General features: G+C 37.2%; 1 protein-coding gene across 1 annotated transcript in view; it reads left to right on the plus strand.

Moving 5' to 3' along the window:
• Positions 1-16,469, plus strand: part of RP1 (RP1 axonemal microtubule associated) — a 214,311-nt gene that overhangs the window by 78,000 nt on the left and 119,842 nt on the right. The window contains exons 19-25 of the mRNA XM_082755390.1: positions 203-292; positions 2,387-2,519; positions 2,738-2,889; positions 5,441-5,595; positions 8,512-8,570; positions 8,889-8,933; positions 12,617-12,780. Of these exons, the coding sequence (XP_082611516.1) occupies positions 203-292; positions 2,387-2,519; positions 2,738-2,889; positions 5,441-5,595; positions 8,512-8,570; positions 8,889-8,933; positions 12,617-12,780 (798 nt within the window). The remainder of the gene's footprint in view (positions 1-202; positions 293-2,386; positions 2,520-2,737; positions 2,890-5,440; positions 5,596-8,511; positions 8,571-8,888; positions 8,934-12,616; positions 12,781-16,469) is intronic.

Here is a 16,469-nt window from a genome sequence, read left to right on the forward strand (position 1 = left end):
TAGGCACATGCTTGCCATTGGGATGCTTCTTTTTCATGTGTGTAGGAGACTGAAATATCTCTTAATCATTAATTTGATACAGTGCTGTTTTTCAAGGTATGGCTTTCCTTAATCACCATGCAGCCTCTACAACACAAACTTAAACTATGTTATATATAATTTTTGTATAGTCATATGTTGGATTATTCTGGTTTTATTTCAGGTTAAACTAAAAAGCATTGGGAATATCTACAAGATAAGAATTGAACTTGATGAATTACAGAATGAGCAGTCAGAGTGGAACTTACAAAGCGTAAGATTTTTATGATAAATTCTTTTTTGCTTTATCAATTTTTATAGGAACTAAAATCCTATGTTTTCATGAATCTTTAGCTCCATGAATCAAAAAATGCTGATTGTGATACATGCTTATTGCTTTGTCATAGGCTGCTAGGATGACAAAACTATTAATACAGTCAGTTGACTGAACTGAATTTCTGAACTTTTTTTTGAAATTATTCTTAACTTCTGGAGCTTGTAGATGTAAATTTTAGTGTATTGATGGCTTCTATGAAGTTTTGCTTTGTAAAAGCTCACCTGTATTCCTCAGTGTTTGCTAGGGAGATTCTAACTATAAATTCAAGCTATGAAAAATTGAAAATGATGGAGAAGCAATTATTCCATGACAACTGCATACAAAGAGTGAAGAAAGTTTGTTGAAGAGTAGGCTGGTTCCAACTGGCCCAAACATAGCTCATAATTATGACAATTTTCAGGGGGAGAAAAAAAAAAAAAGCTCATCTTTTTATCTTAGAATTATTTATTCTTTTCTGCTTCTGTTTTAACTCTATTTTTTCTCGTAATATTCAGGTATATTTGCCAGATTAAATTCATTCTAAATTCTCCCTAACACTGACATCCATGCATAATTTCTTTCATAATTACAGACAAGTATTTGTCTCCTGTTTCTTATTTTGAATCTGTAAGACATACTCTCAGTCCAATTTAAGTCCAATTTAGACAACCAGAATTACAGAGTAATAACAGATTTTGACATCTACTGAAAACCCTTAACTTTAACTGTACCAAAACTGAATGTAAATATAAAAATATAAATATTTCTGTTGCTCAAATGGCTGCAGGAATCCTGCTTTCCATCCCGGTGGTTACAGAATATTTCTTTAACATCTTAGTCCAAATTTCAAAGGGTAACCCTGGGATTTCAAGTATTTCTTTTCACAGGAAGAAGCAAATTATGTTGAAAGCTGTGTGTTCTGACAAAGCAGTTAATATTTGCTATTGTTACGAATCAGCAGGGGGAGCTCTGCCAATAAATATTACAGATTAAGAATCACTGCTGCAAAAGTATTTCATGTTAGAATAAATACATGTTTTGGTGCTAAAAGAAGTGTTCATTTTACTTAAAATAATATTTTAGTGGAAAAGTGAGATAAAGGTATATATCGTCCCAATTTCTTAAGTATTAGATTCTGAATGTAAATACATATTTTCATAATTTTGTTCACAAATCTTATGCGTGCTATGTCCACATTCAAACAGAACTGCAGAGTGACAATTTTATGCTACTGATTTCCTTTTGTTTGTGAAGGCTTGTGGAAAAACTGCAGTACACACTATTATAATTCAAGACCAAAAAAAACCTGCTGCTATAAAAGAAAAAGAGACTCCTTCAATTATAGGAAACATGATACAGCTATCATGATGCACCATGGCTAATAACTTGAGAATTTAAATTCTTCAGAGGAATAGATAGAGGATGCTGGTACTCAGACCTTCTTTTGTTCTGCTGTAAAAAGAGCCAAACGAATAGATTTAATATTTCAATATATCCTCTCCTTGCCAAAGTATCCTCAAATTCAAAAATTCAGAAAGATATAGATGATGAGTTTCATCCTGTTTCCATTTAAATTTAAAGATGTATCAATCTTTCCACATCTTCCAAAAGCTCAGTCTCACCTATCGTCACTTAATAGAATGTTTTCAGGCTTCGCTACTCCAAACAGTGTTACACAGAGGTGGTGCATTGACGGAAATCAGAACTGACGACATTTCTTAAGGAGAGGAGGAAAAAAAAAAAAAAGAATTTCAATTATAGATTTGTTTGTTCCAAGAATAAGATAATTTTAAAGTCTAGGGCATTTTTAAAGAATTAAGGCTGGTAGTTTCAGCTGAGATACCACAGGTGTAAATAAAGATCCTCTCTAGTTACAAGTAAAGTAGCAGCTAAAATGAAAATGTTTTCATACTGCAATTTTGTGTGTCATATTTACTGATCATGTTATTTTTTTCTGAGATAGAAGAAGAGTTAAAGAAAACTGTTTTGTTGCTGAGAAGCAAAGCACTGAAGAGAGTGAACTGAGTCGTAGTTAAACTGCTTCTTCCTTAGGTGACATTGCAACATCTGATGAGTAAGAAAACTCTGCATTTTCCAGCAAACACATGGCTGTCAAAGAATAGTGATGAAAGAGATTTCATCTTTGAACTTCCAGTAGTGGAAGCTGGAAAACCTATCTATCCAAGTATGTATTGCACAGTTACATATATATTGGTTACTTGGTTTTCAGTATTAATGTCATCTGAATTTTATTCCATCTGCTGTATATTCATAAGTATGGTCTTAGCAATCTTAAAAACAGATAGTTGGACTGAGTTTGAAAGAATATACTCCAGCAAATTAATTGCAAATCATATTCCGCAATCATACTTAACATATTTTTCTTTTGGTTATCTTTGGAAGTTGTTTTATACCATGTTTATGTCTACACTGGTGACCTGGAGCAAGCTGATACAGATTCTGCTGTTTATCTGTGTATCTATGGAAAAAGAGGAGATTCTGGTCTAAGACTTCTGCATAAATCTGGTATACCAGTGAAATTTCGTAGAGGAAAGGTAAGTCTAAAGAAGAATTTGCTTAGCCATGTAAATATAATTAAGTAATTTTCATTGATCTTAACAAGTTCCTAATAAAAAAGATCACAGAGATTTAGCACCTCAGATGTTCAGCAGAGGTTTAGCAACTAAGGAAAATCAGATTTTATGAACCCATGAATGAATGAATGAATGAGTAACAACACAGGCAGGTTATGGGGAAGAAAAATTATATTAAAACCCCCCTGGAAGCTAATGAGAAGAGCTTTCTGTGAATATAAAATATTTTCTGTCAAGGTATAATGAGTTACGGCTAGCTACAAATGAGTGCAGAGAAATCATTCCATGATTTCAGATCTTAGTAAACTGCTGGCTATGTACTTCTTTTAACACATATTAGTATAGTATTGAGATTAATGTAAGGCAGTTTTGAAGTTATTTCATCATTCAATTACATCTGATCTCCTCCATAAGTAAAATATATATATCATCCTGATTTTCTTCAGTAGGGTATGGTTGAATGTCAGGAACTACTGGGCTTAATTTTAGTTCTGCCACTGGCCTTCTTATGACCTTCTCAGAAAAATGCTTGTTACTTCATTTGTGAGCTATTGAGGATTAACGCTTGTATATCTAACAAGTGGCATGAAGCTCTTAGAGGAACGAAAACAAAATAAAAGGCAGTATATAAAATACTAGTAATAACCTATTGGAAAACTCCAGAGGTATATGTACTATTTTAGAATATGTATTTTACATCATTACTAGTGCATTAGGTATGAAGTTCTATTCAAATTGAAATTCAGAATTTAAATAGAGTTGTCTAGGGGATTATTCTAGCTGATCTGATGGCAAATTCAACATATTTTTTATCAGTGGAATAAGGAGGGTGGTTCAAGGTGCAGTTTGTTATAGAAATGGGTGAATAAGACAGTGGATTGTAGGGGAGGCAGAGAAGGGCCTGGGATATATCATTTTGTGACAAAGATGGTTGAATGGTTACTTGAACATCATGATTATTGTGGTTTAAATTGTCAGGCAGCTCAGCACCATGCAGCCATTTATTTACTCCCTATGATGAAGAGGGAGAAAATCAGGACACAAAACCCCAAAAAACTCTTGAGATTAAGACATTTTAACAGAACAGAGAAGGAAAGGAAAATAGGTATTATGATAGAGGAATATACAAAAAAAGTGATGTGCATTGCAGTTACTTACCACCTTCTGACTGATGCCCAGCCAGATGCCATGCAGCTGCCACCCTCCTGGCCAACTACCCTAGCTTTTATTGCTGGGACACCCGGTATGGGACATCCCTCTTGTAGCCTGGGCCAACTGCCCTGGTAGTATCCCCTTCTGGTGCACCCCCAGCCTCCTTGCTGGAAGGGCAGCACAGGAAGCTGAAAAGACTTTGGGTCTGTGTGAGCACTGCTCTGCAACAACTAAAACATTGGTCTGTTATCAACATTATTTTCATCAAAAATACAAAACACAGCATCGTACCAGCTACTAGAAAGAAAACTAACTCTATCTCAGTAGAAAGCAGGACAGTATCTACCCCTTATTCCATACCATCTACATCATGCTCAGGTTGCACACTTTGCAGTACACCCCAATTAATCACCACCTTTCTTGACTTTTGATATATACACACAGATATAATTCCCTTAGTCTATGGGCAATTCCTCTAACATGTCTGAGTTTTTTTAATCCAAGACTTTGGGCCCCATCTGTCGTAATGGTCTTGCAGGGCAGAAGAGATAGTGTGTGCTGTTGGCATGCTTCTTGTTGTTGTTGGATTGTCAGAAGGGATAGTTTACGATCATATATCATGTATACACAAGGGAGAAGTAAAGTTGCACAGGCAATCTTAATTCTGCCATTCGCTAAGGATTGAGAATTTTACAGACATGAATTTTCCAGCGTAGTTCTTTCCTTCATTATCTTTTTACCGAGAAGTGTGATCTGGACAGTTACATGGAGCGAGACAAAGCTATATGCTTTTTACTGTGACAAAAAGTTACCAACGTGAACCTTTCACCTGATCAACTTCATGCTGCTATTAAAACAGCCTTTGACAACAGTAAGCAGATGTCTAAACGATTAACAATGACAAAGTGACATGTCAGACTTCAGTTTCTTCAGGCAAAATAGAATGTAAATAGAGGAGGTGAGTCGACAAACAGCGAAGGATGAGAAAGTCCATATTTTAAATAAACATTAACAAAGGAAATAATTGCTTTATGTGGTTCATACCTAGAGAAGAATTATGGTAAACAGTGATGTACTGGAAGAATAGTGAAGGGCAGTAGGCAACATTTTGTATGGTGGGTGAAAAAAAGTATTTGGGATTATTATTGCATTCTGATTTTAGTTGTGCTTTCTCACTTAGTCTGATGCATAATCAAAAGACTTTTTGGATACAACCCCTTTGATACAGTCCAGCTATCAGTAAAATCAATAGGAATCTTGAGCCACTGTTAAGGGGTACATCAGGCTGTTAAAATACTGTTGCTTCCAGACTTTATTAACGCTTTGCAAATCATGGAATGCCATCTCCTCTGTGTCCTAGGTCAATGCTTTTGAAGTGGAAGCTGTATCTCTTGGAAAACTGCAGAAGGTGCTGTTGCGCTGTGAGGCTAACTCTAAGTCCCAGTATTGGTACTGTGATAAAGTCATTGTCAGAGAAGCTGAGAACAACTCAGAATATGTTTTCAATTGCGGAAGGTAGCTTTTACAAGAATTGTCTTAAATATAAGATAGATTTTTGAGGATATCTATGGTTTCAATACCAGTATGATACCAACAAATGTACTAAATGAGTATTTTCCAGAAAAGATAGATTTGGATTATTGTGCAGTTGTATAAAAACCACAAAATGTGTTGCTCCAGAATAAGTTGCTTGAGTTCATAGGCTATGGTTGATATCAGAGATTAAATTCTTAGATGTTATGGTTATGTTCATGTGACTAGATTATACAGTGTAGCCTTATTATACAAGGATCAGTGTTATAAGCACGCCTTACCTATTTAGGAAGAAAAGATAAAGCGCACAAAAAGGGTCTAAGTTTTCAGTTTTGTAGTCTATCTCATGAGTATGAGCATCATTTGAGGGAAATGGAGGGAGCATAGAGAAAAAATGTGACCATGTGAGAAGGCACTAAAACAAATAATATTTAAATAGGATTTAATAAATGTTATTTAATAAATGCAGGATGCCTAGTTATCCTGTCTGGATTTTTATGAATTTGTTATGTAACTTGAACACCTTATTGCAATTCTAGATGTCACATCCTCAAAAGAGGAATAAAGATGCTCTTTTACTTTTTTAAATCTCTCTCAAACAGATCCTTCTTCAGTCAGGAGAGAGAAAAGCTTTTTCATTCATAGCTTTTCTACAAGGAAGCACTGCTACTGAAAAAAGGGTTAACGTAGGTCAGTGTTGGGGCTCAGGGCTAGCCTCCATCTGGACCCAAATGTAAAGCTGAAACACTCTGCTCTGTTCCAGGAGGAAAGCATTTTTGTTCTTCAGAAGTCTAATATATTAATCTTCAGCCTCACATTGTTATTTTACTTTGATACTTTATGATGCACAGTATTAACAAAATGCTGTATTTTTCCTCACTTAGCCAAAGAAATGTCACCATCTTATCTGACTTAAAAATAAATAAATAAATAAATAATCTGCTAACGAGTTTCTGAACATCCAACAGCCCTCACTAGATTTTAGTTTTACACTATTTCTTAGTTACCTTAGTTACTTTTTAATATTTGAGATTGCAGTTTATACTTGTGATAGCAGGATAGCAGATATGATACAGGTAAATTGTTGTCTAGTAAGACCAAATTAGGGACTAGTTCTAACATAAATTGGTCTGTTAATGTTTTCAAGACAAAAATAAAGAACCTAAAAGACTTGCAGAATTCTGCCAAATATTTGTTATTTTAGTTACATGTTCCTATGTATTGTCCTAGATCTAGCACCTCTTGGCACCTAAAGACTTAGTTGTGATACAGTAAGAGTGAAATAAATTTGTGGCTTGTATAGCAATTTTAATCAGAAAAGTTTCTTTACAGAAATTTAGAAAGGAGAGAATTAATAAGAATGTAAAAAAAAAAAAAGGCAACTGAAAATCAATAGACAATGGTATTCTCTTTGAATTTCTTTTGGATTTTATTTGTCAGGAAAACGTTTAGAAAATAGTGATAATTCTACTTGTCTTTGTTCGAAAGATTCTATTTAATTTTTCCTGGAAATAAAATTGGTGGAATATTTGCCAGGGATTGCATTGACCTTTTCCCTGAGGGTGTCACAACCATTTTTTGTTTGTTTATTGAATCTGTTCCTGCGGTGGCAGATGTCTTTTCAGTTCTTTGCCAGCTTCATGCTGCTCTTTGGTGTGAACTTGTCAGGTAGGGTTGGTGGGAAGGGGCAGGATGGGCACCCAGGAACAGAACTCTGGCATTGTCTGGGGATGAGGCTTGAGTCTCAACTGCACACTTGAGACTTGCAAAGACTTTCGCATCTTTAATACATGTACACCACCTGATAAGCAACAGAACTGCACAGAACCTGATGACTGGATATGGAGGGTAAAGGAAAGAAGGCCTCTGCAGGTGGGATGGGCAAGCATGTGTGCCACTGCTGAATGGTGTTGTGTCATTGTTAGGGACATGGAGAACAATATGCTTGCAGCTTTGTATCTTCTAGATAGCCTGCTCAGACTCTCATGGGCCTGAAACTCTGACTGTGGAGAGAACGATGCTGCTGCTCTTCTGCATGCCAGGGACAGATCCTTTTCCTCTGGGCTTCTCTATACATCCTGTCTAGTTTATGATGGATTGCAGGCAGGCTTCATAGGAGACTCTGAAGGAATTAGATTGTTCATGGAGAATCCATGGGAGTGGACCTAACAAAGAAAAACCAGCAGCCCAGAAGCTTAATGAACGCATTTTTATTCCATGGAAGAGTGGTGTGTGTGTGCGCATGCATGTGTGTGTTGTTTGGTTGGTTTTACCAAGTAGGAGGAAACTAAAAAAGTTGGTAATATATATTCTAAATAAAAGGATTCATAATAGTCGTTATCCTAGTGTATCCAGACTAGAAGCCTAGCCAACGTATGCCTTCATTTATATTTCTTCAGACTATTTATCCTCAACTGGTAGGGAGAAAAAGGAAGTGCAGAATTTGTTTCTATCTTTGTTTTTATCACTGAACTTTGAATCTTTGAATTTACAATATAGCACAATAGATACATAAAAATTGTAATTAGCATTCAGACCATAGTACTGGTACTGTACATAGTACCCTCCCCTCCATGGTCTTTTTAGCTATACAAATAAATATGTTTGTGCCACATGAGTCCCTTAGGGAGGTATATTTTTATGTTTACCCAGAGGTATATTTTTATATTTTCACAGCTCTTACATTTGCACAACTATAATTTATTTGTTGTGTCAAATCCTAAATTTCTACTTTAACATCTATCAAATCAACTACTAAAGTTTTTAGAGGTTGTATACCCTTGCTGTCCCCTTGTATTTGGTATGAAAATAAAATGTGGATAATCCACTTATATTGCTATATGGTGGAGAAAAAAACTGATTCCTACTGACTTTATTTTTTTTTTCTCTTGTATTTAGGTGGCTTCCTTTTATGTCCCAAGGTGTAATTCATTCAGAAATTGATCTGTATCCTCAAGGTAAGTTTTAGTATTACTCTATGGAAGTGTTATAAATAAGCTGTAATTTCTTCCTCTGAAGAAATTTAGGCTGAACTTAGATGTTGAATATCAGGGTTAACCATTTTGTGGCTTCCCTTCTTATATTTTTAAGAGTACAGTTTGTATTTATATTGCATGATGAATATAGGTGTTAGTGAGGAAGTAAGGGACGGAAAGTTTTCTTGTATTGGCATGAAGGCTTGAATCCAAAATGCCTTTCATCTATTCTTTCAAATCTTTTCTTTAACACTGAAGGATAGATCCTTTATTAACTGCATTTTTGTTTTATTTTGGCAGAAATTCAAGTAAATCAGCAGCTGAAAATGCAACAAGAAACAAATGGTAAATATTCTTGTCTTCTGTCTAGTTCTGAAATAGAAATAGTCTTCACTAATTGCTTTACACACTCATTGTCATTTATACTTATTTTAAAACATGAATTACAGCACACTATTTTAATATTTTAGTAAACTCTGAACTTCACTCTCTAATTTAAATAATAAATCACTTTATTTCTGCTTTCTTACTACATATTTTTTCTTTCCAATGATGTTATTCTTTTTTCTGTTTACTTGAAAATTCACATTTTTGTCCTATTATTTTCTTGTTATCTATCTTAATTTCTGCTTTTTTAGTTAACATTTTACACCATGATTCTTTCTCCCAGATTACTTATAGGTTTGTACTCACCATTAGCTTTACATTTTCTGTTTCACCTGTGATTTCATATTTGTTCATGTTGACTTTTCCATCCTTGTAACCAGTGCAGATTAAATTACATATCTTAATAACACATAACCTTTTATCTGCTGTGAGAAGTGCTGTAGGTTGAACAACAATTTATAAGATGTCAGGAGAAATTTTGAAAATGTTTATTCATATTTTATTATATCCATGGAGACACAAATAATTTGTTTTAAATGGCATCTCAACGGAAAGTCAGTAATTATAAATTTTGTATCTAGTTATTTTTACAAATTATATTTAAATCCCATTCTCTTCTTAAAATCTTTATTTTGAATGAAAACTATATTTGTCCTTGCTCCTTTGTATGTCTTTTTAAGAAGGTTTGTATTTTCAATCTGTTCATCAGTCTTTGTGCCTTACCTGTTCTGCTTGGCTCGATTCCATGAGGCCTACACCTATAGATCTTTCTGTACATAATTCAAATCAGTCTGCAGAGTCCTTCCTGAATTCACAGATCTCTGCTTTTGTGTCATTGAAGCTATACTTGTCTGGATGTATGTTAAAATCTGCAATAGACACAATTTGTGCTATCAACCTAACAAAAAAAAAAAAAAAAAAAAGGCAACAAGAGGGAGTAGACTACAGGTATATTTTATTGGCTTATCTTCAGTGGAGGTGGGCTTGGACTTGTAATTTTGATCACAGCACTCCGAGTTGGTGAGACAAATATCTTTGTGCTGTCTAGAAGACCTGGTCAGCTTTGTTATTGGCAAAACTTATCCACTGTCAAAACAGGTCTGTTTTACAGAAACATAAGATGTTGTCAATGTCCTCAGTCATGGTTGGGTAGCCAAAAGCATATGCACCAAATAGCTTCATGTCTGGGGCACTTCCTGAAATAAGGAACAGTGGGAAAGAGACTTGAAGCTTGGTATCCCATACCTATAGGGAATGTTGTGATTACTGAATGAGTGGCTGACCTGAGATTTTGTTCACATTTTTTTTCCCATGAGTTTTTATAAATAACAAAGTTTCATTGTCTTTTTTTTTTTTTTTTTTTTCCCCCAAAACAGAATTATTTTCTGGGCAGTATAACTTTCTAGTGTATTATACTATTTCTAATCTATATAAAAAATATAATCCAGGAAATCATCCATGGCAAGGTACCATTTTCTGATATCCCTGGGCATATTCTTGGTGTCAGGTTGAAACTTTTCTGCATGTATTCTAAATGAAAGTCATCTCATTACACATTTTTTCATATTATTTTCTCCTCAATGTGTAATCCTCATCAGTAATTAAGAAGCAATTGGTCTTCTACCTCATCAGAAAAAAAAACTAGCTTTTCATGCCAAAGAGAATGAGAATTACATGTTTGCAATATTTACCATTTCCAGTTTTTATTTGGAACCATGAAGGAATGCCATGAGAATTTCTGGCATCAGGGAGATAAGAAAATTTAGTATCCTTCTCCTATACTTACATTTTCTTTCAAGCACAAAGCCCTGTTTCCAGAAAAATTAAAAGCCTCAAAGTCAATGTAGAGGAGTGCAAGCTAATTTTTTTTTCTTATCATATTTTTGGGGGGATGTTTGGTTCCTTTTTTAACCTTGAGTGTTGTATTGCATTCAGACTGTTTTACTGATACTACTCTTACCCTTTGGAGGCAGCACTGTAGCTAGCTACAATATATGGTCTCAAGAGTACTAACTGTTGTTTTGAAACTGTTTTGCTTAACAAAAGAGAGACTTGGAGAGAGCATAATAGAACAGAAAAGGCCATCAAAAACACTTGAGGTATGATAAATCAGACAGTGAACAAGTCCAAAATAAAATAAATTCATTTTGCCTCTTTTAAAATTAATGATTATGTCTGAATGAATTTTGAATTTTTCACTGTATTGGAGGAGTAGTGGTCATATTTTATCCTTTGTCTATACCATTCTTCATAAGCATGAACTTGTCCTCATTTTCCAGCCACATAGTCTGAAGTGACATATTTTAAAGAAATTAATAGTATACTGCTGGAAAACAGTAGAGGCTGACTTTTTTGGTAAATGAGCTCTTGGAAGGGGCAAGGAGCCTTCTTCCTTATGATCTTTGCTTCTGCCCTCAGTGTATAGAAGCTGTTCACCTTTCTAATTGATGTTAAACCTTTCGTCGTCAGGTGCTATAGTTCTTTTGTCAAGAAAGTGGGTATATAGAGAAAGCTGTAGGGTTTTAAATTGTCTAAGGCACAGAAGGGAAGAGGCTGTTACAAGCTGGAGACTGACAAGTTTCAGTGGAAAATAGGGTGATTCACTTCCTTATGTGTGTCCAAAAATCTTCTGTCACTTTTTGGAATGAGGGTTCAACCAGACCTCAAGAATTTGGAAAACAGGACCTGAAACTTCCTTGCTCCAGGTCACTCTTCATGGGACAAATTACTAATGGATAATGGGGTTGGCCCAAGATGTATACTTCTGTCAGACAACAGATTTAATTCATGCAGGCACTACCAGACATCCTTCTATTAATAAAACTGCAGTGTACACTGTGGCATTTATTTATAAGATGACTGTGGGCTGGTATTTCATTTGTTGTTTGCCTTGCACAGAATGAATTAAAGTCACTAAGTGGAAGTTGTTTCACACAAGCAAAAGCTGAAATCAAAAGAGAAGTGGAGAGCATCCAATCCCAGCTTTTCAGATGTAGAAATGCATTTTCCAATTATGTATAGTTGTTTTTCTTAAATTAGATTTATATTAAGCTACTTTCAAATACTTACATAACTTGCATGCATTTTCTGGAGACAGAAGACATTTTAGTATCAGGGAAGCTTTAATATAAAAAGATTTTCTAAAAAGTCCTCTTCTAGTTTTAGATTTTTCTCCAAAATAATGTCTTTCATGCCAATCTCAAAGTCATGCCTCCATCTAAGCAAACAGAGCTCTTGCTGATGTATATAAAATGAAAAATTGTATGCAGTTGGGATGCTTTGATACTTTTTCTTGTTGCATTTCTTGTTTATACTTTTTGTCATAAACCAAATTCTGGAGGATGAGCTTTCTCTGTGACAGGGGTATTTCTAGAAATCTTGCCAGGCACAGTATTCATATTTCCAGCATTAAAGATTGATGAGGATTGCAATGTACTAAAGTTACACACCTTATCTAAGAGCAGTTTGAATGATGTAGTATTTAGCCAGCCTTCTATTGCTACTCCTAGCATCGTTACTTTTTAAGTGCACATTGGTTACAGTTCCTGGGTTAAAATATGCTTTTATTTATATCATCTAAGTAACTAGCTACATATCAGTAATGGTTATAAAAGCATTTTTATTTTATTTTTACTTTGCAGAAGGAGACTGGAAGATTACTGTAGTCACTGGGGATTTTGAAACAGCTGGCACAACAGCAACAGTATCCCTTTATGCTTATGGAGAAAAGAAAGCTTCTGGTCCTATTATTTTGGGATCTGGGAAACACCAGCTGTTTAATCCCAACAGTGAAGATACATTTAAGGTACAGTATGGTTTTTACATAAACACTGGAGAATTCAAAACATATGCAAAATAGCTTTTCTCAAAACTGGATAATAGTGATAACAAAAAGGATTCAAAGCAATATGTGTATAAAAGAATCATTTAACATTTCTGAGGGAGTGGTGGACTTTTATGATAGTAAGATTTGAATCAGCAAATGTATTCAGAACTGCATCAAGCAGACATGCCTCTCGCAGAATCTGCTTCATACTTGCATTTGCTTGATGTGCTGGTTTTAACTAGGCATTGTTCATTTGCAGACTGAAAGAAATTTCTTTGCTTGTTCATTGTGCTGAAATAATAAGCTATGGCTAGTATTACATCCCCATTTTTGGAAGCATCTACTGTAAATTCTTCCATGGGCTTCTTCAGGGTTTCACTGACAGACACACTCCTGCAAACCTTGGATCAGGTAAGGAAAGGGAGCAAGGATAGAGACTAGAGTCAAATTGTACCTGGTTAGTTAACTCAGGTCATTTAGACTAGCGATGTCCTACTTCTCTAATGAAAACAGAAGGGATTGTAACCCTGAAAGATGTGTCAGAAGCTTGACATTTCCCAGGGAGTTTCCAACTTCCTACAAGTTCCTCTAGTTCCTCAGGACTCTACCTGTTGTAATTGTTAACACTGTAATATATAATTTAGGTTGAAATAATTTATGCATAATAAACAGATGGAGAATCAGCAACAGATGTGACAGAAAGTTTCTCTGATCTTTTGTTTTGTTTGGTTTTTCAGTTTGAAGTGTAAATATGTAAGTTCTTGCAGAAGCAAGTCAAAGGTGGCCTTCCCCTTATTTTTATTTAAGTTGCTAATGACTTGGCTAAAGTTTCCAAATAATGCTGGGTTAAAATTATCTCATATCAAAACAGGAAAGTGTAATCAGTGTTCATCTCCCCCTCTGAGAAATATTTCTGTAAATATCCTTTTGGCAGCAATTCCACTTTCTGAGGTAGGAGGCTTTTCTTTTGAAATCTGTCTTTCCAGATATGACTTCTTGGAAGACTTCTTGTAAGTATTTAGTTTGATGAAGCACATGCCTAATGCACTTGAGAAACTATCTTTTTTTTTTTTTTTTTTTTTAAACATATATAATGTGATATGGGGGGAGGCGGAGTGGGGCAACCAAACACACAGGATATCTAATGCCAGAGAGAGGCATGCAGCTACTTTAACTCTGCTTCTGCTGTGTCTACAGTGCAGAGAGTTATTTCTCAGCATAGGAATTTCTGGCTGAGAGAAAAAAAAGCGCAAGACAACACTGCTTATGGAGAAGCAAGTGTCTGCCTTCTTTTTGCCATTACCCTCATAGTACAAACTGAAGCAGATATCTTTTCCATTACTGATGAGTAGAAGACTATACATTTTAGCTTCAGCTTTACATCAGAATAAAAAGCCTCAGAGTCAAAAAAAAAAAAAAAAAAAAAAAAAAAAAGTCTCAGAGATCCTTGGTCTATCCTCATACCTGTGGGGTTGTTTGATGAGTGCTGGCTAATCCTGAGCTAAGGGAATGAAAAATGAAGCCATCTCTTCTCCAGGTATTTCTCTGCAGTTGTCAGTGAGAAACTCCACCAGGAACTTCACCTGCACAAATAAAACCATTGTTTTCAACACCTGTGGCTGAAAATTTATCCAACAGCCTTTACCACCCTGAGCCTTGCTTTTGCACACAAATCTGTAGCTTTTAGGAATCCCCTCCACAAGTATTTTCTCAAGAGATACCTCTTGAGCGAGGTACCTCTGAACAGCAAAGCTCTGATGTACTCTCAAGGCTGGAGCTGCTTTGTAAATTTAGCCTATCTTGTCAGTCGCCTCCTTCAGTGTTTCCAGCTGGAGTAGGTTGTCCTCAGATGGGCTCAGCAGATTTGTCTCAATGTAGATGGCAATGCTGTTGTAGCTCATCCTGCTGGTTGAGAAGTTGGAGCAAGTTGGCCGGTGTGGTGGAACAAGGAGAGCAACTGCTTCAGGAGGACAAGAGTGGCTCTCGGCAATTTGTCAGCCACTGTGAGGGAACACAAACATAACATTAATAAATTAGATGTTACCATGATATGTCACCCAGGCTTTTCTAAGGCACACGGAGGCCAGTAGCTATGTTTCATAGCTTTCAAGGTGCTCTAAGCAAGCTACTGGCTTCCATGCTCCTGCACCTCAGCTAGGAGGCACAGAATTGTTTCTCAGCTCCTGATTTCACACAAGCCTACTCAAGGGAAGCCTACTTGTCCATGCCTGGTCTAGAGCAGAAAATGCAACTTCTTTTAAAAGAAGACCATTGATTTTTCAGGCAAGCCCCTGGCCTCTACCAGCCCCTCTGTAGTAGGCAGGCTGCTGGCTAAACTTACTCTTTCACTCCAACTGCTCTTCCTTGGCTTCTCCAGAGGCCATGTCCAGTTTTGGAGGAAATCCTGCAATGCCCAAACCTCCAACTGAAGCTTTGAATGCTCCTGGACCATCAGGAGCATCCCTGAGACTCTGGCTCATGAAGAGGTGGGTGGGAGGCAGCAACCTGCTCCTGTGGGTACTAACCCATCAGCACGGAGAGCGGGGAGTTGCTGGGTTCCATGCTAAGCAAACTCCCATTCCTCTACTAACTGGTCCTAGTTCTTCTGTGCTTTCTGGTTGCCCCAAAACCTGTGTGTCTCCCTGAGGAGGCTACAGTGAAAGAAACTGAAACTAGTTTTCTAGAAACTAGTTTTCTACAGGCATGCCAGAAATCAGGGGCAGAACAAGAGGGACAGAAAAGCAGACAGGACAGGAAGACACCAGATGCAGAACTCAGTCTGACTGTAAACAGTGTTTGGCTACACTGTGGCTTTAGCTTGGGGTCTCAACTAGGCCTAATGCAGCCCTTGAAGTGGGCTCCTGTGGGGCAGCAAGGGGCTCTTACAGCTCCAGGTCACCACCTTCACAATAAGTGCCAGAAGGTGCATTGGCTGGCTTTGGAGGCCCACATCTCCTCCACTAGAGGGCCAGGTGTAGGAGAACGTGACCACAAAAAGCTGTGCTGAGGAGCATGTCTCCTTCTGTTCCTCCAGGCTCTGGGTTGCCTCCTGTGGAGCTGCCTTGCAGAGGTGACCAGGGCCAGGCTACTGCCCCAGACCTGAGGTCTGGGAAGGAGCCAGGGGTGGTAAACCAAGGACCTTGATGGGTGCAGGTGAATGCTAGGGGCAGGCAGCCCAATTACCCGTCCATTCCCTGTGCTCCTCAGTGCCTCTTCTGGGCACACTGCCTCTCAGGAGAAGTCTGAGTAATGGTGGCCCCTGTCTGGGCTTGCTTACCTGGATGGGCTGGGGCTTATGCTGCAGAGAGCTGCCAGGGGCTGGCCCAAGTGTACCCTTCTGCATCCAGAGCCTGATGTCCCTGGCACCTCTGCAGCAGTCAAAATGCATTGCTGAGCAAAGGGCCAGGGCAGCTCCTGCCTCCTCATGGGGCTTTCTCTTGCTGAAAATGGGAACAAAATGAAAATCCCCAAGTGAAAATCATCTGGCAAGTGCTCTTGGATCTTTCCTGGTGTGCAGTGCAGTGCTGAGCAGTGTGGCAGGACATGCAGGGAGACAGCATGTAGAGCCACAGTTCAAACTCAATGTTTTCTGAGCTGAAAGCAAGTATGCAAGGACAGCCTGTCCCCACCCTGTATTGCCCTGCTGATGCTCCAAGGGCTGGCAGCAG

Source organism: Aythya marila (assembly GCF_965140915.1).
Source record: "Aythya marila genome assembly, chromosome: 2".
Taxonomy (NCBI): Eukaryota; Metazoa; Chordata; class Aves; order Anseriformes; family Anatidae; genus Aythya; species Aythya marila.